This window comes from Sinocyclocheilus grahami, unplaced genomic scaffold, assembly GCF_001515645.1.
Source record: "Sinocyclocheilus grahami isolate Dianchi unplaced genomic scaffold, SAMN03320097.WGS_v1.1 scaffold1575.1, whole genome shotgun sequence".
Classification (NCBI taxonomy): Eukaryota; Metazoa; Chordata; class Actinopteri; order Cypriniformes; family Cyprinidae; genus Sinocyclocheilus; species Sinocyclocheilus grahami.
In genome coordinates, this window is record NW_015506754.1 from 113,589 (window position 1) to 134,914 (window position 21,326).

General features: G+C 37.8%; 1 protein-coding gene across 2 annotated transcripts in view; it reads right to left on the reverse strand.

Moving 5' to 3' along the window:
* Window positions 1-5,914: 5,914 nt before the first annotated feature.
* The window catches only part of hacd1 (3-hydroxyacyl-CoA dehydratase 1), a 43,210-nt gene continuing 27,798 nt past the window's right edge, over window positions 5,915-21,326 (reverse strand). The window contains exons 6-7 of one of the 2 annotated variants that reach the window (XM_016257600.1): window positions 10,870-11,048; window positions 5,915-7,427 (exon numbers count right to left, since the gene is read on the reverse strand). In XM_016257600.1, coding sequence (XP_016113086.1) covers window positions 7,345-7,427; window positions 10,870-11,048 — 262 coding nt within the window. In that variant the 3' untranslated portion in view covers window positions 5,915-7,344. The remainder of the gene's footprint in view (window positions 7,428-10,869; window positions 11,049-21,326) is intronic. The other variant, XM_016257599.1, reaches the window with a different exon arrangement.

Genomic DNA, 21,326 nt, shown 5'->3' on the forward strand with positions numbered 1-21,326 from the left:
ACCCTTGTACTTTTTTGACTGAAACCAGTTGAGCTTTTATTTTGGTGGAAAACTTTCTGTGAAAACATGTGTCTCATTACAAGATATTTGGACATTTGTGCAGTGAAAATGTTGAACAGTTTGAGAATGGAACCTGCAACAGAAACCATGTTGGTGGTAAAGGGGTACAAGAGCATGTGACCACCTGTCTTGATTTTTGTCAACAGCCAGAGGTGGCACTAAATTTGACAGAGACAGTCACCTTGAAATTCTTTATGCAGGAAAAACCCTGCCTTGAATGAAATGCATTTAACATTTTAAGTAGAAATGTTTCTTCAAATTTTGATAAAATGTTAGAACCAACATCCTTGTGCATATGGTTGTGCTTCAGGTGATCCTTGAAAGAGTCCCAGCTCTAGGTCCTTTCTGATGCCGTCCTCTCCCCTCTCTCTCACTTGTGCACTTTCTGTACTGTCCTCTATAAATAAAAACAAAAACACCAAAAATAAATACTCATAAAATATAAACTTTGATATTGTGAAATATATTTAACTGAATGCAAAACAAATCACATTCAATATTTTCACTTTACAGTTCAATAACAGTGAGGTTGGAAACAAAGTGCACAACACCATTCATTAAACACTTATTTAGTGTATTCAGATTAAAGTTTACAATATTAACAAATTATTCACAAGCATTTTTTTCATCAGAATCCTAACTATACAGTGTATTTAGTAAAACAAGTCAAATCAAATTAAGTCAATTTAAATTAAGTCAATCAAATTAAGTCACAAAAGCTCAATGAATCTCTACCAGAAGTGACAGTGCAATGTAGCAGATGAACAATTCCTTACCAATTTGCCAATAATAAGCTGGATCCTTGATGACTACAAGGGGAAAGAAGAAATGGTTTACTCAAAAGTTCTTAAAAAGCAGGATTTTGTTTTATACCATTCCTTTAAACCAGTGGTTCTCAAACTTTTTATACCAAGTACCACTTCAGAAAATATTTGGCTCCTAAGTATCACCATAATGACCAACATTACATTTCAGTAGTGTAGTAGGCCTAACTATTCAACTACAGCTCTGCACAGTTAAAAAAAACGAGGCAGTTTTAATCCTAATAAGAATATTTATTGTTGTCAGCCACTTTAACATTGTAAATACACAGTTTGAACATTAACACTACACTGTGCTTACATACAGGCAAATAAAAAAAACTTAAATAATGATTAAATTAAAATGTGTTGTACCAAAAGTTATATAACAACTGTACTGTACTGTAATGTAAAAAAATAAAAACTTTACTCAGATTAAATTAAAATGTATTAAAGGGCTCATATGATGTTGCTAAAAATAATATTATTTTGTGTAGTTGGTGTAATGAAATGTGTTTATGTGGTTTAAAGTTAAAAAAACACATTAATTTCCACATACTGTACATTATTGTTTCTCCTCTATCCCCCGCCTTTCTGAAACGCTCGATTTTAGTGGATATCGTCCTCTTTTGGAAGACCAAACAAAGTAGTTTCACTTTCACAACGTGAACATCTTTGTGTGAACATTTGGGCGGCGTTATGCAAATCTTCCCACATCGTGACAGACATGTGGGGGTGTGTTAGAACGTGCCATTTTAGGCAGTCGAGGTTGACTCTTAACTTTTATAAAGAATATCTCTTTGGATTTGAGACTTTAGTCTTTGCAACTTTACAGATCTTCTTTATGCACCAAGAGCTTGTAACACTCCAAAGAGAAAGGAAAAATTGAAATCGCATCATATGACCCTTTTAAATTTGTGTGGAGAGTGGAGTATTTGAGTCGCGCGCAGAACACAAAACTGACGGGAGTGGCTCTGGTGGAAAACTGACGGGATTTAAACATTTCAGATGACAGACATGCAGCTAATTTCTCCGTCACTGTAAGTTACTGAAAACCAGTGTTGGGCTCGTTACTCAAAGAATGTAATATACTACTCATTACTAGTTACTCCTTTCAAAAGTAATATCGTTACTTTACTTATGACTTTCTGGCAACAGTAATTAGTTACACTACTAGTTACATTACTTTTTCTTCACGCCCCACAGAAGTTGTAACTGTATATCTTCCACATAAAATTCTTCTAGAATGTTACTAACAACATATTTCTGCCTCATCATTTGACCAAAATCCACATTGGATCGCAGTCAGAAGTTATTACAAACACTCAATAGTGATTGATAGTGACATTCAAGTGAAGTGTTGTATTAATCTCATTAATTGTCATATGTAGCTTGAAAATAATTATTTCTCTGTTACCCATATACGATTATATTTCCATATGTATTTCATCAAATCACATAAGTTTGTAAGAAACTGTTTAATTTTCCAAAAAGATTTTTAATTATAGTAATATAATGTACCACATGCTGATCAGAGGGATGTGGGTGGGATGTAATGTCAGAGTAAAGTAAAGCCACAACTTACACAAAAGTGTTAAGATCATCTTTTTTCCTGACAAAATCAATATAATGCATTATTTATATCTGCTGAATGTAAGCTTTTCAATATTCCAAGCTTGCCTGCTGCACTGGGGACTCCACATGCATGTGCGAGTCCTGAAAATTATGAAAATAAATCTAGGAATTATTTTATTGTTGGATTTTAAATCAGAGGGGTTGAAGCATCATAAGTAACTAAGCTGTTTTATGGATGGTAACTAATATTATTATTGAAATCTTATAAGTAATTATTACAGTAACTAAATTACTAGTAACTAGTTACTGCCCAACACTGCTGAAAACACACATGAAAACACGTAACACATGGTAGACACGCGTTTGTGCAGCAGAGCGGCTCTCTCGCACTTTATGACGTGACAGACGACTAGTTGTCGAGTCTTGTTCCGTTCACACAGCGCGTGTGTTCCGAGAACGCGGTTGTGAATCCTGAAAATTTACAGGATTGTTGTCACACCCTGTAAATAACCGAACTGTGTGTGAACATAACCGTATAAAGGACCCAAATACAGGACTGACAACCGTATTCTGCTGCTGTGTGAACGTGGCCAAAGATCGGTGGCTGAAATTAACCTTTATTTGACCCTCTAACTCTAGCACTTTCTATTCTATTTTAATTCTACTTTATATTTATCTTCTTTCTTGTTTTATTAAAACAAAAAACGCTTTCTATTTTTTTTATTCTATCTACTTGTTTTTCTTTGTGTGTGTGTGTGTGTGTGGTGTGTGTGTGTGTGTGTGTATAAATATATACACCTTGCTACGTGTAAGTTACTGTGTTAGGCTAACCGAGACTTGTCATTTGCACTTATATATTGTTACTCTTTTGTTAGTTTTGACTGCTTTTATTGTCCTCATTTGTAAGTCGCTTTGGATAAAAGCATCTGCTAAATGACTAAATAAAATAAAATCATAACACAGACCAACCGTCTCTCGCTAACCGGTGAACTCTCGGAAAAATAATCTCGATTAATTTAAGATCACACACAAACTGTTTGACTATAAACATAGAAATGTGAGCGTACATGTTCTGACATGGATACAGACTTATTTTCACTTTTGTGACCACATACCTGAATTATCAGGATAAACAAACGCACAGGCAAACTTCTGTCTTTCTGCAGGCGCAGCTTGGTAGCGTCCGAGATAAACACAACGCGCATCACCATGGTGCGCGTGCTTTCTCTGGTGACTAGAGCTGTATTGATTCAAACTCAATTGTCTTTAGTGGTGACAATTGATAGATGACTGTGCACAAACTCTTCTTTACATCATAAATAAATATTAATAAAACAAACAAACATTGCAATTGTGAATACACAATGGTGTATCACAGTATTCACATGGATAATACACTTAGCTGGGGGACTCAAGTGGACACAGTTTGTTCCCATTTGTTCCTGTCGGCAACAGAGCGGTTTTTTTTTTTTCTGTGTAAACTTAGGATTTATGAAGTGGAACAGACAATAATTTTATTTTATTGGGCAGTTATAAAGACCATAATTAGATATTGTATTACGGAATGTTTTGGTAACCTTACGGGTTAAACAAAGTCTATACTTGCACACAGGGCCTAAAACTAACTTTTTGCCACACCTGCCAATGGTCGGTGACATGATAAAATGTATGGCCAATTTTTTTTTTACCGGCCATGAAACTCTTTTTGCAAAAACAGGCAGTTATTAGCCTACTACTACAATGACTAAATATTTTGTACAATATTTTTAATTTGTCCTGCTGGTGCATTTTCCCTATTAATTATAGCCATTCAACATTTAAGTGATTTTAAAACAATCTTCACAAACTATATTATATATGCATAAACTATGCATATTAATCTTTATTCAAGCTATAAAAGTTAATCAGCGACTAGAACAGTCCAAGGATTTCTCTTTTTCTTTTGTTCTTTGATTTACAGGTGCATCTCAATAAATTAGAATGTCATGGAAAAGTTCATTTATTTCAGTAATTCAACTCAAATTGTAAAACTTGTGTATTAAATAAATTCAATGCACACAGACTGAAGTAGTTTAAGTCTTTGGTTCTTTTAATTGTGAGGATTTTGGCTCACATTTAACAAAAACCCACCAATTCACTATCTCCACAAATTAGAATACTTCATAAGACCAATAAAAAAAACATTTTTAGTGAATTGTTGGCCTTCTGGAAAGTATTCAGATGCATGTGACGTGGATCTGACACACATCCGATTTTCTCCCAACTCTTTACAGTCATTTAAGATTTTATAACTAATTTAAGACTATGTTTACAAGTTAACTCGCCAAAACCACGCATTTTGACATAATTGTGTGTGCTTTCATGCTACTGGTGAGCTGTCTGAAGCGGCTCAGCGTATGTGTACAGCCGAACACGCAGCCTTTCAAACTATACTTCACTCACTGCACCGTTTAGGAGGCGTAACCCCAGGCATGTGTCACCGCATTCTCGTGTTAGAAGAACAAAAAAGGGAAAAGTTAATCTTCCGAAATTAAGCAGAAAAATCTTCTCAGCTAAAAGGTATTAGAACCGTGTCTAGGGACAAGTGCCTTGTCCAAATACCCACACTTGCGGTCTTTGCACTTGACCACTTGTATGACGTATTTCCTGTATTTAGCCCAAGTGTTCAAGTGAGCATGAAGACCACAAGTGTGTGTCCCATCAGGTAATGAAAAGTTCGACACACAATTGTAGTGTTGTAAAAATGCAAGTGTTTACATAGCTTTATTTTAATTTTAAATACTCAGAAACAGCGAATCTCTTTTAAAACTGGCTGTTGTTTTTACTTCATTGCATTGTTATAATTCGTAAAAGTTGTAACGTTACCCGCCAACTGGCGACTGACACATACTCGCCAACGCGGATTTTTACTCGCATTTGGCGCTTGGCGAGTGTTCATTTTAGGCCCTGCTTGCACACCTAGCAGCGAAGACCATTAGGAAAAAAAAAAAAAAAAAGAGTACATCAGTCCAGTGAGTCATTATACGAAGAGTCAGTTCTTAGGGAAGTACATACAATTTTAGATGACCCATTGCACATATTGCACACAGAGTATCAATTGTTGCCCTCTGGAAGACGGTACAGATTACCAGTTTGCGGATACAATCGTTTTATAAAAATCATATGTTACACAACAAATGAAAGGTATCTTACTACATGAGCAGGTATAGGGACTTGTGTTTTTATAGGGAAGGTTTTTATTATTATGTATTGTTGTATTTATTGTTTATGGATTCAACATATTGTTATTGTAAATGCTCTTTGAGTCAAGACAAATTTCCCCTTCGGGATAATACAATTTATTTTCAATGCCTGACATTTTTATACATTTAATCTATGCTTTCAATATTATTAACTTAACAAATAAAACTCAATTTTTTGAGAGTGCTTACGGTCTAAACATTTATCAATGAGTACAATGCCCAAGTTCATATTGTCAATTTGTTTTATTGTTTCTTTCATTTTCTTTCTTCCATTCATTTTTTTCCCCACAAGATCTTTATTCAATCAGTTCAGTTTCCAGGTATTAAATTAAATAACATGAAAATGTTTGTTTGAAGACTTCTCACTCCAAATCCTGTCCTTTTCTCTACTCAGCTGCACGGAAGAATTAAAATTTGTAGCACCGTAGAGAGATACTCTACTCAAAAACAGAGCATGTGAACACAAGTTTCTTACAAAAAAATAAAATAAAATCAACAACACAGAAGGTCTGATTGTTAAGGTTTTAGCAACAAATATCTAAAGATTACTGTTATCTATAGCACTACCTGTACAAACGTTTTCCAGTTTATTTACTCTAGTTTGGATTGTAAACACTGAAGCAACAAAGATAATCATAGTGCATACTGAAATGTAAAAAAAAAATATCCCAACAAAGACAGTTACAAGTAATTTTCTGTCCAAACTTCTGTGAAACTTCTGCATGTTGGGACAAAGTCACACCCATATTTGATGTGTAATATATATGAGGAGTGGGATTTTGGACTAATGAGATGTCACGGTGGGTGGGGATACACAGAGTGACATCCCAAAACTAGAAACCAATCAATGGACAAAATTTTATGTTGCTTTTCAGTCTCAGCTGGTTTGGAAAAAAATTAAAAATAAAATAAAAATAACATGGGTGAGATATTATCACTTGTTGCTTTATCATGTTTCACCTTGTTAGAATATGGTGTTGGTATATATTTTAAAAATACAGTTCTCAGATTTTTTACTTTGCAAAACCTAGTGTGTTAAACATAAGAACACTGATATGATATCTAGATATTGTCATGACAGTAGTTTTCACACAAACAGATAAATCCCTTTAAGATTTATATTAATGCATTTATATTGTATTTTAATTACAATATTTTTTTTTCTGCTTATACCAATTTGTTGTGAATGAAAATGTGTGTTTGTGGTGGGGCGTTGTATATGATAGTTACGTCTCTCCATAGCTAGTTTGCAATTTTGCTGTCAATTGTAACACCACCTGAACCATTCAGACGGAGAAGGTAAGATATAGTAATATAAATCACTTAATCCCTAATCAGTCCAAGAACATAAATGAGAAAAAAAGTGAAGACCTAGAATTTGCAGAATGGTTTACATAGTATCTCTGTAATTACACAAAACACAATTATGGTTCATATCTCCTTTGACGATTGTAGTCATTCCAACCTTGTGAAATAAAACACAGCTGGAAAGGGTGGTGGACCGTAGGAAAGGTTCTAACAAGAATATATACTGCAACTAATAATTGTAGAATTCATTTGTATTTAATGTTTTCAGCTTCTTATTTTGACCATAAACTGATGCAGAAACTTTTCTTAAATAACTGATGGCTACCTGTTTTTTTTTTTTTTTTTTTAGTGGTGTCTTTCTACTCATCTTTCTCTACTACGATTTCTCCATGAAGTACCCTCCTCCTCTGACGTAGCATGTGGAAGTACAGCTGAGGAAACACTAAAAGAGAAACAGACAAAAAAGTAAAGTAAAATATCTTTATCAAACCATTATAATCAGAGGCTGTTTCATCAGCCTCAATTTCCAAAGCTTTAACACCATCCCACAAGTTATTATACACTAAAATTAAACTATTGCAAAAAGCAATAATGACAGAAAAAATGTACATTGGAATTTACATCATCAGGGTCGAAAATTAATCTGGGCTTGGGGCAAAAAATTCAGTGAAAATGTATTTTGCAGTGCAGACAGTTTCTTTGATTATAACAGGAGTTTTTGTGTGTGTATGTGTGTGTTTGTGAAAGTCATTGGTCACTGGCCACTTTAAAGTGATGGGGAATGCTCGCTTGCTGTACAGTATATTATTTATTTTCAGGTCACTTAAAACAAGGTTCATAGGAGACTAAGTTGGGGTAAGTTTTAACATTTATAACATTAAAATTATTTCATGTTTCATCTAAACAATATTTTTTTAGGTATCAATAACAAAGGCAACCTTTGTAATTATATTTATAAACTTTTTTTTTTTTTAACAACACATTCGATTTAGAAAAATAAGACACAATTGTGTCTTCTTATGGAAAGTCTCTTGGACTTTCCATAAAAGTCAAAGAGATAAGTTGCCAATCAAATTAAAGGGGTCCTATTACGCTCTTTTACAAAATCTTGATTTTGTTTTGGGGGTGTACTAGAACATGCTCTCATACTAGGTTGGTCGAAAAACACATTATTTTTCACATATTTTACATTATTACGACACCTCTCTCCCCAGTCTGGCATGAACGGCTCGAATAGTTCCTGTATCAAATGAAGGCCGCCTTCTGAAATATGAAATGTGCTGTGATTGGTTAGCTTGGCCAGTGTGTGTTGTGATTGGTTAGCTGGGCCAGCGTGTGTTGTGATTGGCAGCACTCGGCGCCTGGTCGGGAAATGTCAAGCTCCTTACCATAGCCGCCTGCAAGCTTCACTGTAAATATTGCGTCAAAATTAAATAAATTTGAGCACGATTTAAACCCGGAAGATTGTAACCACTCTAAGTCCGTCTGCCTTGGGAAAGCAAGCATGTCTCCGACATAGTGATAACACTCGTTGCCTTCTCTAGTGCAGCTCAACCAGGTCTCCTCCCATTCGTCGATATTTGTGATATCACAAATCCCGGAAAATATGCGTTGTAGTCCAAACGAGTCGTTCGTTGTAGTTTTTGAAAAGTGATTTCTGTTAAATAAAATATCTCCTTTTGAAGTGGACTTTGAGCTTTGTAACTGCAGATTTTTTAATGCTCAAACAGCAACATTACAGACTAACTAAAGTTGAAAAAGTGAAAAAGCATAATAGGACCCCTTTAAATCAATATCAACAAAATTAATCTTTGCACTATAGGTGCACAGAAGAACACAAAAGTGGCATTTAGGTATATTTACAGACAGTTTAATGAGGCTTAGAGGTGGCATGAAAGCACTTAAGTTCATAATAACAATGTTATGAAATTAATGTTTTAAATTTATACTTATAATTAAGATTTATACATAAGCTTTCCATTGATGTATAGTTTGTTAGGGTCGGACAATATTTGGCCGAGATACAACTATTTGAAAACCTAGAATCTGAGGGAGCAAAAAAATCTAAATATTAAGAAAATTGACTTCGGCTATCTAAATGAAGTCTTTAGCAATGCATAATCAAAAATTAAGTTTTGATATATTTACAGTTGGAAATGTACAAAATATCTTCATGGAACATGATCTTTACTTAATATCCTAAAGATTTTTGGCATGAAAGAAAAATTTATCATTTTGACCCATACAATATATTTTTCGCTATTGCTACAAATATACCCGTGCTACTTAAGACTGGTTTTGTGGTCCAGGGTCACAAATAGTAAATTATTTAAATAACTAAAATTATACTTTAAAAATGAAACAAAAATGGCTCAAAAGTCACTGTCTTTGTCAATGAATCATTCATTCAATCGGTTCGTTCAAGCGGATATATTCAGGAACGAAGCAAGACTGTTCAAAAATGCACATTCATTCATAAATGAAACACTGTGTTTGCTTGGAGATGTGCAGCGGCTCAGCTGTGAATTTGTTTGGAACTGCTGGACTAGAGCAATATGAGATGATCGTGTTCCTAAAATGTCACTTAATATTAATTTATTGTGTATTGAACTGTTTTATAAAATAAATTAAAATGCTGTCACTCATCTTCATCGCAATCTCACAAACTTCCGTTGCAATCTATGAATCTCTTATTTACATCGTCGCTACTCTTTGTTGGTTATAATGAGGGGATTCACGAGCTTGTACAACTCAGCACTGAACAAAACCTCAGGTGTTTTGTGTGGTTGTGGCTTTGACTAACTTAAACGTTAACAGAGCTTTCCCTATATCAAATTTTAAAACTAAGATGTTCAGATCTTCAGCAAAAATCATGGTTCATTCCAGATAATTTACCTGAAGCAGTCTGAAGCTTTCCCAATCTGTGCTGTGAGGAGCAGGACTCATACCGATAAACAAGCATTTCCATTGGCTGCAGTCTGCAGGTGTTATGGCCAATCACAAAAGCTGACATTGTGCAACTAACTACACACAAAAATACCCCACTACATTTTTATGTACGTAGGGTATTGAATGAAATAATAAAATATCTAAATCTATAATTTCCAAAAATAAATAAATAAATAAATAAATGTAACCAGGCATCCCCCTCGAAATTCACACCCCGGACTCTGCCCACCCACAAAGTTTTTACGCTTGCTTGAGGTGGTTTTTGACATGCGAAAAAGGGTTAATGTGAATAATGGGAGATGGAAAAGCATTTTGCGAATAAATTTTGCGTTCAAAAAAGTCATGTGACTTTGCGCTATGGGACAGCATAACCTGACTAACCAGCGGAACGATTTAGTTGCACAGCATCTGAAATGTTGTCATGGTCATTCTGAAGTGCACGAGCAAAGTCTGTCGTCAAAGTATTTCTGTATAACTGCCTCCCAGAACGGTCTACCACGACTGTGTTCCCAAACAGCTGACATTCACCCCCGAAAGTAAGACCGCATTTATTGTGTTTCGTCTGCTCACTCAAAGCGCAAGTAATTTATTATATTTGAGAGTTATTATATTCAGTGGCTTCTCTTACTTTTCTTAGTGATGTTTAGTGCCAGTTTATCAGGAAGTGACGATTTTGTTCTCTCTGACTCGTTGGATGGAAACAGTGCTTGTTCACAAATGTTTTATCCGATATTCCAATTTTGCGCATTAGTTAAATTCGCAACTTTGGATGGAAACCCGGCTTATTAGCAGTCAGTCATGATCAATTTATTCCAACAGTAGCAGGATTAACATGATAAAGACTGATTCGGCTGGTCTTGTGACAGAAACGTAGCAACCCCAATGAGGAAATGGTAGCATGCAAGTAGACGTTTTATTGTGAGTTGAGTTCTTACACGGGATGTAGGACAGCATGACGATGATCAAGAAGTAGTAATAGTCAAAGGACACATTGTATTTGTTGGGGAGCCTCAGGGAATACATGCCAGATCTCCGCACATACGGTAAGGAGGCATGTATCGTCAGCAGTTCTCCAATTACTCCCAAGGGGTACATGACAATAAACATGTTATACCTGAGGAAGACAGGAGAAAGGAAAAAGACAAAGAAGGGAAATAAATGAGACTCAACTTGACATGAGACATCACACATTATAAAATACACGCACCAATACATTATGATGTAGCACTAGGCTAACTTTAGTTACCATGCATTACTTCACAAGATATTATTATATTAGATTAGTAGATGGGCACTCGAGTTAGTGACTCGGACTCGAGTCGCATTTTTATAGACTTCAGACTTGACTTCGGACTCGAACTGAAATGACTCCAGACTTGACTCGACTCGAGGAAAAGGATTCGTGAATACTTTAAAAGCAACTCGAGTCTTTAACAGCGCGTCAAAACGGCGGAGCGGATCACACAACAAGCGCTCAGGGTCGTTTATGGTAAATATCTTTCAGCGCTATATAGGGCTTTATTCAAACCCTTTCAGCTCCGTGCGCTTTCTTTATCTCTCTCTAGACACCGGCACCAAGTTCAAGAGCAGCGGGTGACGCGGTTATTTTAGCAAAAACAGAAACAGAAAATTATACATTACTTTCACTTAAACACAGCAGAAAACAACAATGCTGCAAATATAGTTATTTTTCTTACTATTTATTTATCTATAACCTATGACCCTGACTATTTAAACCAGTGACAAGACGTTTCTGATCTACATTTAGCATTATTAATCTGTAGGCTTAGAATATATATATACATATATTGGTCTAATTATAATTGGGAAAATTGTTGTTAGATGGCTAGGATGGAACTTAAACTTTGAAACTTGAGAATGTAATTTGAGAATGTTTTGATTATTGTAGCTACATTGTTTTTAGTAGGCTAGATGCTTTTAAGTAAAATATTACAATTGTATAGATTTCAGGAGGAAACCCCTGAACAGAAACAGTATTTTTTTTTGTCACATGGCCTGTATACATTTATTGATTTTAAAAAATTTTTGTCCGGACCTTTGCTTGGAAGAAAATATGAGGCCACGCCTCTTGGATAGAGGTCGTCCGATATGGGTTTTTTACTGGCCGATGCGATATTTAGAAATCAGGGCAGCCGATGGCCGATATATGGTGCCGATTTTTTGTCAGATTTTCTTTCTTTTTTTTCCTCCCCTTCATCTCATATAAAAGTGAGTTTGAGTAAATGATTATTGCAGCGTACAAGATAGTAATAGTAGTAGTAGCCTAATTCAGAGTAATAATACATGGCTCAAAACTTAAGCACCTTTTCAAAACAGTTCTGAAGCATGCTTTTGGTTTATGTTTGCTGACAGACACCAGTGTTTCCCACAGACTTGCAAATGCAAATTCATTCTCTGCCAGCAGGAGGCGCTGTTGGAGCGGGAGATATAGCGGTTTCCCCGGTAACGGCTGCAATCAAATAAGCACTCTGCTCACAAACGCTACTTTATCAGGCATTACAGGAAAGACGAAATTAAAATGACATCAAAGCTTTTTTGAAGACGGTTGGTTCTTTTCAAAGATACATTCATATAAAAACACCAGCGCTGCATTTTAATTTTGAAACGTGCAGTGCTCAGTTTATTCAATAAAGTAATAACTCAATGTATGGGAAACACTGGACACTGCTATAAGTCAAATGGCCAAGAGATAACAAAAATAAAAGTTCACACATATTACACAGCCTGCTGCTCATAACTGCTTAAGAGTGTGCTGGCCATGAGTGATGACATCGTGGATGCTATTGTCAGACCTACACACACATTTCATGAGGAAAGTTAACGTGCACATTATAAACAGCCCAGAAGTTTCATCTGAATTGCATATTTCTACTTTCACATGCAAAGGACTTGTTGCACTTATGAATATGATAACTTTCCTGCATCAATTCTAGTAGGGTAAAACGTAATTATGCTTTCGAAATGGTCTGTTTTGCCCTGCCATCATTAGCTGAAGCTGTGTGTGAACAAGAAGCGGCTGCAGAGTGTGAGTTGCTCCGTCTCTCACGCAGCCAGAGAGAGATTCTCCAGCGTTCCGCAACAACGCTTAGCTGCCCGCAGATGCGCCTGCCTATAAATCGGCCTAATTTGCAGCACAATCGGCCAATGCCGATTAATTAAAAAATGCCCAAAATCCACTGATTAATCGGCCGGCCAGCCGATCAATCGGTCGACCTCTACTCTTGGAACTTTAATTGAATACCCCTGACTACATACATGTCTCATTGTTCAGGGATTTCCCACTCTCCAGTCTACACATGCCTGCAACATATCCCTGTGCTGAATTATTTTTCATTGCTGGTGGGGTTAAAAAATATCCTCACTGGTGATGCTACACCACTAACAGACCGTATGAATTTCCAAAAATAAAGATGCTTTTTAAAATATTGCCAAGTATAAAACTGCAATGTGATACTGGCAGAACATTTGCAATGGACTGATTTGGAAATTCCTAAGCCCATTTTCACTTGGAATCTGTTATGGATAGGGGTTGGGTACCGAAACCCGGTACCAATATGGCACCGGTACCTATGTAACCGGTACTAGAACTGAATCAGAACAAAGATTTCGGGTGCCATGCCTGAGTGATCGATTGAAATATTTGTCCTCTGGTTCTCCGAAACGGATGTAAGAAGCATCATCACTGGCACTGCACGTGAAAAATAATTTCCTGACTGAGAAAATGCACGTGAACTCAAGTCGGAAAGCTCTAATAATACAAATCCAACAAATCTGTGTAGTAACGAGAGTGTCCATGTTGCACATTCCGACTTAAAAGCACAACTCGGGAAATGAGAGCATCTGAGGAGCGAGTGAATGCAGTAATTACACTTGCTCTGATGGCAGCAAGTAGCCTTCCGTTAACTAAGCTAAACATGCTTAAATTAAAATGCCTAAATCTAAACTTCCCTTATATTCACATTTCTAAACCTGTTGTCCAACAAAAGAGAACAATATAACCTTTTTACTCAACAACACCAGTGAAATGCTTCCTTTTGTGATCTGATGTGGCTTGTCACAGAATGAGGCAGAAAATATGTTCCATAGGCTACTTTAAAAAGAATACATCGATTAGCAATGGATTATAAATAAACGTATGAAAATACCAGAGATGGCTTGAATAACACAGATAAACTATATTGTCGCAGTCGAGTGTTTATTGTCTTTGTTTCATCATTCAAACCATTTATATGTTCTGTTTACTCAGTTACAGCTATAATAGCAATGCCTTTGTCCATATAAGGGATTTCCTGGAGGGTCATGAGTTCCGCTTCTTCTGTGACTGGATATGTAGATTTTCTGTGTGAGGGCGCCCTCTGGCATCCAGTATGAATGAAACAGACATCATGTGTTTATAGTGCTAATGGCCAATCCATAATTTTGGGGGGAATTTTAATTTATTTATCATTTTTTAAATAAGTACCGGTTCAGGCACCAGAACCGTTTTAAAAGTATCGATTTGGCACCGGTATCGAAAAAAAAAAAAAAAAGATACCCAACCCTAGTTATGAATAAAATAATTAATATATTATAGAGTTGTTAAATTAAACACAATCTGTGGTGATGTCACATTTGAGTTGCATTGTGGTATATGAAGCTGCCTGAAGTGTACATATGAAGTAGACTTACTCCCTTACTCAAAATCGAGGGGCTCCATCATTATAAACTTCCCTCATCCACTTAAAGTGGAAGGTACTTCAAAATGGCAATGGAGAAATTAAGTAAGTTTGTGACTGTGTGTCTAAAAACGAAGTGGAAATGGTGAAATTGAGTGGTTTTTTAAACTGGTCTTGGAGCAACCCCAGCACTGTACATTTTATATGTCAGCCTTATCTGACACACCGACTTCAAGTCTTACAATCTCTTGTCCACACTTTTGGATTAAAAGTCCTAATGGACATTGTTTATTGATGACCTGTAATTACCAGAGTATATGCTTTACGTACAGTAAGTGTGCTCCTCTCAGTTGCTCACGGCCCAAGTGAACGCTCCACTCGTAAAAACTTTGAACAGTGACACTGACAATGCTAGGAACGCCATCACTTTGGCGTGTGTCTTTAGAAAATGTATTTAATCTATGTTTAGTTCAGTGCACAGCCAATAATCATCATAGATATATGTGAATACAATTGGAAAGATGCACTGTCTTTTAAAAGTAAATATACTGTGTCAACAGGCACCGCAGAGAAAAGAGAGCACATGGTAGAAGGGAGAGGATTATTTCCACACATATTAGTTTATTTGGAATGCCAGAAGAACACATTATCTGAACATATAGTTTGCCAAGCCATGTTATTGTTAATTTGCTTCAGGAAATAAAAGACGAGTTCGAACCCTCAACCAGGAGTCACGCAATACCAGGTCTATCAAAACTTCTTGCAAAAACTACTTGGTATATTGCGTTGGTCAATATGTAAATGAGATGTTGCATCTGTGTCCTTTAATTTGCACATCGTTAGTAAATCACCCGCTGAAATTTTCCCTCCCATCGACGCTGTTTTGGAATTGCGCTTTCGCGCTAAATTACCATTTAGTAAAACTGGCCCCAATACTCTTCCCCTGTAGGACAACTGGGTTAGCAACCATTTCCACCTAGACAGTCGGGTGCATCATTTTCATCTATACCCTCCTAATCCAATTTTTTTAATTCATTAGTACCAAAATAAATACCTAAAGTCTTAAAATCTAATCCCCATTTAAAGTTTCCAGGCAGCTGTAATTGTCACAGCCATCTGCTGGAGTGCCCAGGAAAGCTACCAGAGGGCACTCCTCCCGGATAATTGCCCAGTGCTTGTGGACTTCAGTTTCCATCACCCTTTGCTCTGATTATTGGTCCATTATACCCTCAGCTGTGTGTGATTAAGAGTTACTCAGCTCACCTGTATTTATACCCTGAGGTCGGTGTCTTTGGTTGCTGCAGTATTGCTTGTTAATTTGTGTTTGTGGGTTCTGTGTTTGTGGATTACCTTGTGCAATGTTTTCTGCTTTTTTCCTTGATGTGGATTACTGTTTTGGGACTAAAATAAAGCTGCTATTGGATCTTCAATATTGCCTCAAGAGCATTCCGTGACAGAATAATGCAGCCATCACCGACCCAGCAGCTAGTGAGTGGCTACTAGTATTTTGAAAATGAGCTTTAAGATTTATCCACCAGCCACTATGAAGGAGTGGATGGCACGGATGGCTCTGTGCCAGCAGGGGATGGAGGTAGGAGGCTTCGCCCAGTGTTTTTGGACTTCATCGGTTGGGCTGGATCATAATGAGGCTGCACTCAAGGATTTCTTTAATATTTGAGTGGATGGTCCTCTGTCCCAGTGGGAGATAGAGGGACTTAGGAACCTGGACTTCTGGGGCTTCATCAGGTATCTCCATCATCGTAGTCAGTGGGCCACACAAGGTCAATCAGAACCCTTCTGCAGGGATTTTCCCACCAGCCCTGGCCTTCTGACTCCTACTGAGAAGCGAAGGTTGAGAAGGAAGAGGGCCGCTAACTCCCCTCCGGTCAATCCAGAGCCCACTCCAGAGGAAGCTCTTCCAGAGCCCTTTCGCAAGATAGCCGCCACATCATGGATGTCACGCCACAGTCTTCAGCCTTCACGGATGCCATTCCTGTGTTCCCGGTCATCGTGAACATTGCTCTTGAAGACACTCAAGCATTTAAAAGACATCTGGGACTGATCTCTAGTTTGGCAGAGTGACCACTGATTTCGGCCAGAGAAGCTGGCTTCTCAAGGGCCTCAGCACTGGTTGTCACAGAGACTGTTCCATTCCATGGGTCCACTCACGAACCTGCTCCAGTTCGGGAGCCTTCAGAGTCCACTCCAGAGCCCACTCCAGTCCGAGAGCCCTCAGAGTCCACTCATGAATCCGCTCCAGTCTGGGAGCCCTCAGAGTCCACTCATGAACCCAAAAAGCTTTTTCCTGATCCAAGGAGATCAGACCAATTTTTGTTTTTAAGAACTCTGCAAATATCTAAAATATCCAGAATCAAAAACAGGAACACTATATGTTTGATTGTTATGCACAGTACTATTCAAAAGGGATACTTTTTTATGAGCAAGGCATTTAGATAAAATTTTGTATTCAGTAGTAAATAAAGCGACTGGTCTCCAGTTCTTCAAAATATATAAATCCCCCTTTTTAGGCAATAATGACAAAACAGCACATTGGCAAGACAGGCAACATACTGTCTATCCTCATAAAGATCCTGGCCAATACAATGCCAAAAGTGTTTTTAAAATTCAGAATGCAAACCATCAGTGCCTGGAGATTTTCCTGAACTAAGCTGGACCCACAGCAGAAGTTAGTTCTATATAGGATATATATCTATATCCAAAGCAGCCTTTGAAAAGGAGTCTATTTGAGGTAAATCTTGAAAAAAATTGTGCAGGCCAGTTTGCAGCACAGTACTCAGCAGTGTAAAAATGTGAATAAAATTCCACTGCATGACAACTGGTACCATATGTCATCCTCCCATCAGGAAGATGCTAGCAGAAAAATTGTTTGTGCTTTTCCACTTTACGTTCTGAATGAATGAATAAAAAAACAATTGATAGCCTTGTAATGTTTCCTAGTTTCTTTGTTTTCTGAGTTTTATAGTTCTGAGTTTCCTATAGGGCTGCACGATATATCGTTTCAGCATCGATAGTCACATCGCAGGATGTGTGATGTTTAGTATAGGCTACTGATCGTTATATTTATACTGACTTTATATATATTTTTGCTCACACATAGACACAGTGTCTACACTGAACGCGACAGCTGTACAGAGATACCCATTTTAAATACATTTAGGAGCAGAGCTACTGCACGCGATATTCAGTGCTGGAAATCCATTATCCTTTGTTGAAACTTCCGCATCGTCGTGGAGAGCGCAGGTCACGCAGGCCAATCATTTGAATTTTGTGTCAGTACGTCATAAAGAGAACATGGCATCAGTTTACTGTCGGGGATCTGTCAGGGATTTGTCGTGCCGCGCCACATCCAGGGAGATATATCCAGCTGCAACTGTTGCATCCAGTGTAGACAGAGCATCACTGATTATAATGGATTCATTGTATTTTGTCTCGTTACGCCGAGCCACGGCGCTCGCATCCAGTGTACGTGAACACTGAATTCTGTTCACTTCTGCTTCTATTTGTGCCTGAAATACTGTGCTCTGCAAGTATCCTTGTAAACGCAGTTGCTTATGGCTTAGGTGAAGGGAAACAATTGAGAAAGAAAATGGGTGTGTAACAGTATATTGGTTTACAGCAGTTTAATGTTCCTGAGGCTTTCTGTGTTATGAATGTTAATCAAACAAAACACAAAGAAAAATCACTTTTGTAGCTTTAACACAGATTTATTAGATTTAATTTATACAGTGAAGACTATGCAGTGTTATTTTACATTTGATTATTCAAGTTCTGTACCTGAATACTGTTAGACTTACCTGAAAAATATAAAGCACAGCTTATTTCATTTGTATCTTTGTTCTGTTATATTTATCTATGCTTTAATTTGTTTATTTCCTATGCTGATTTACGCCCCTACAAAATCACCTCAATCATTGATTACTTTTCCCCCCCAAATAAACTATTCAAGTCATGTGGTGATTTTTTTTCATATCACAATATATATCGCAGAAAAAAAAATATCGCAATGTGAGTTTTTCCCAATATCGTGCAGCCCTAGTTTCCTTGCCTTTGTGTTTTTGATCTTGGACGGTTTCCTTGTTTTTGATTGTTTGCTGCCCCGACCATTGCCTGTTTATTGGATTACTCTTTTGGATTTGCCTTGGATACTACTGTTTTGCTGGTGTTAGACCCTGCCTGTCTGACTACGATCTTAATAAAGCTGCATTTGGATCCTCAACTCTGTTACGCTCCACAGGTTACATAAAAAAAAATAAAAAAAATAAAAATGTACTTGGATCATCCATGTCTGCAACAGAAATAAAATGAGACCTTACCTTTTCACACTCTCATTTAAATAGGCTAACAGAGACTTGTCATTTGCACTTATATATTGTTGCTCTTTTGTTAGTTTTGACTGATTTTATTGTCCTCATTTGTAAGTCGCTTTGGATAAAAGTGTCTGCTAAATGACTAAATGTAAATGTAAATAAGTAAAATATAATGTTAATGTTAAAATGTAATATTTTTGTTAGCTGTAGCTTACTAACCAAGGATCATATTGATGAATTAACTCTGCTTCTATAGATGATATCTCATTCTCAGTAGAGTCAATCATTTATTTGAACACTTTAGTAGAATTAGCAGCATATTGTAGGCAGAACATCTGTTGACTTTTCCTGTATTCCACCAGTCTCAGGCTTTCACAACTAGTTTTTTAAAATTATTTAAAAGATTGGCATTTCATTTCATTGGTGTAATAGAATAATAAATAATTTTACTACTCAAGTGTTTAGGTACATTCTGTCCAAACAAGCAGCACTTACTCTATTATTATTATTCATCTTGATCAATGTATATTACATCAAATCAGGGTGTTTAACTCTCCATATATTCAAAAGATCATTAGCCTTAATTAAAATATTGTAACATTCATCATGCTGCAGTGTAAACATTCACATTATATCTATATCATAGTATATATAATGTTTTTATTATATGACAGCAAAAAAAACAAAAAACATCCTTGTTTCGTGTATGTGACGCTGCGGTGGAATGAACACATGAAAAAGATTAAGGTCAATGCAAATATCCTTTTAATAAATCCACAAGAGGGTAAATACAGGACAGGCAGGCAGGCGACACCCATAGAGACGTAGTAGACTGGACGAGGGAACACAGGACAGACTGAACTAAATACACAGGCAAATGATGATAATTAACAAGACACACTCGAACCAAATGACATAATCAGACATAGACAGTAAACTAGGTCAAATTGGGCACATGGGGAATGAAAACACAACAAAATAGTCCTGGGGTGTGATAGTTTGCCCCCATCCCGGAAGGCGCAACCAGGGAGCCAGGGAGAAGACAGGAGGAAACAGGAGGAGTCAGGCGGGACCCAGACCCCAGCCAGGATGGCGGCCCATGGTGGAGCCGACGGAGGGAGGAGCCATGGTGGAGGAAGGGTTGATGGCTCCAGGGGGCCGACCGATGGCAGAGGAGCAGGTGGTGGTGAAGCCCGAGGCAGAGACGGAGAGCCAGGGTGACGCTAAGTATCTGTAGGGCCAAGGCGAAGTAGTTGGCTCCAGCAACCGAGGTGAAGGCGGGGATCCAGAAGACCGCATTGGAGCAACAGAGGACCAAGATGGAGCCGGAAGGAAGGAGGAGCCTGACAGAGCCAGAGGGATGAGGCACAGCCGGAGGAGTGGAGTCCCGAGGCGGCGGATAGTCGACGACTGACCAAGGTGGAGCCAGAGGGACATGGGAGCCCGGCGGAGCTGGTGGACTGATGGGCCATGGTGGTGAGGAGGGAGCTAGGAGCCATGTTGGAGCAGCTGGGTCAATGGGCCGAGGTGGAATCTAGGACTCAGCGGCTGGAGGCGGAGACAAGGGATCCTCCAGCCACGACGCCGTTGGAGACTGGCAGACCTGCGGCAATCTTACCGCACAGATGGTGGACTGAGGGTGAGTTGAGGGGCTGACAGGAGACAGCTGAGGCGATGGTGAGGACTGGTGCAGAAATGGTGGGAGAGGGAGACTGGTGAAAATTTGATCTGTGGCATTTTATTATTCCAGATAAACCTTGATAGGTGTTTATTAAGATCTGGACATTCTATTAAAGAAAATTTACTTTGTAATTAACTAGGTATAGATTGGAGTAAATATAAAAGCTTGGGAAGGATATTTCTTTTTCTTTACATTTATTCTCTCTAGAAATTAAATCAGGTGTAAACACCTGTCAGCAATACACAAGAGGATGACACAGGTAAGTACACTTCAGCAAGGTTTATTGAAGTAGAATATGCAGGGGGAAAGCAGTGATCTCAGGTTAGAGTCAGTTTATGAGAATCAGAGTCCAACTTATCCTTTACATTAATCCCAGTGTCTTTGCAGGTGGAGATGACCCTGGATAGCTGAGGAAGACTGGTAAGTATCCTGAGAGAGGAGCCGGGTAAGTAGATGCACATAAATTAACAACTTAGCAGACTATGAAGTTTTAGGAATAGACGAGACCAGAAAACCACATGTGTTTGGTGTTGGCTTATGTAGAGGAACTGATGAGGCTGATGGCAGACAGGTGTAGTGATTGCCAAGTGTGCACAGGTGGCAGCCAGAGGGGATGATGGGAAATCAGTCACTGAGATGACTGGTCTTGTGACAGGCATGGGGAAAGGAGCTGTTGACTGTGACAGAACCCCCCCCCCCCCCCCCCC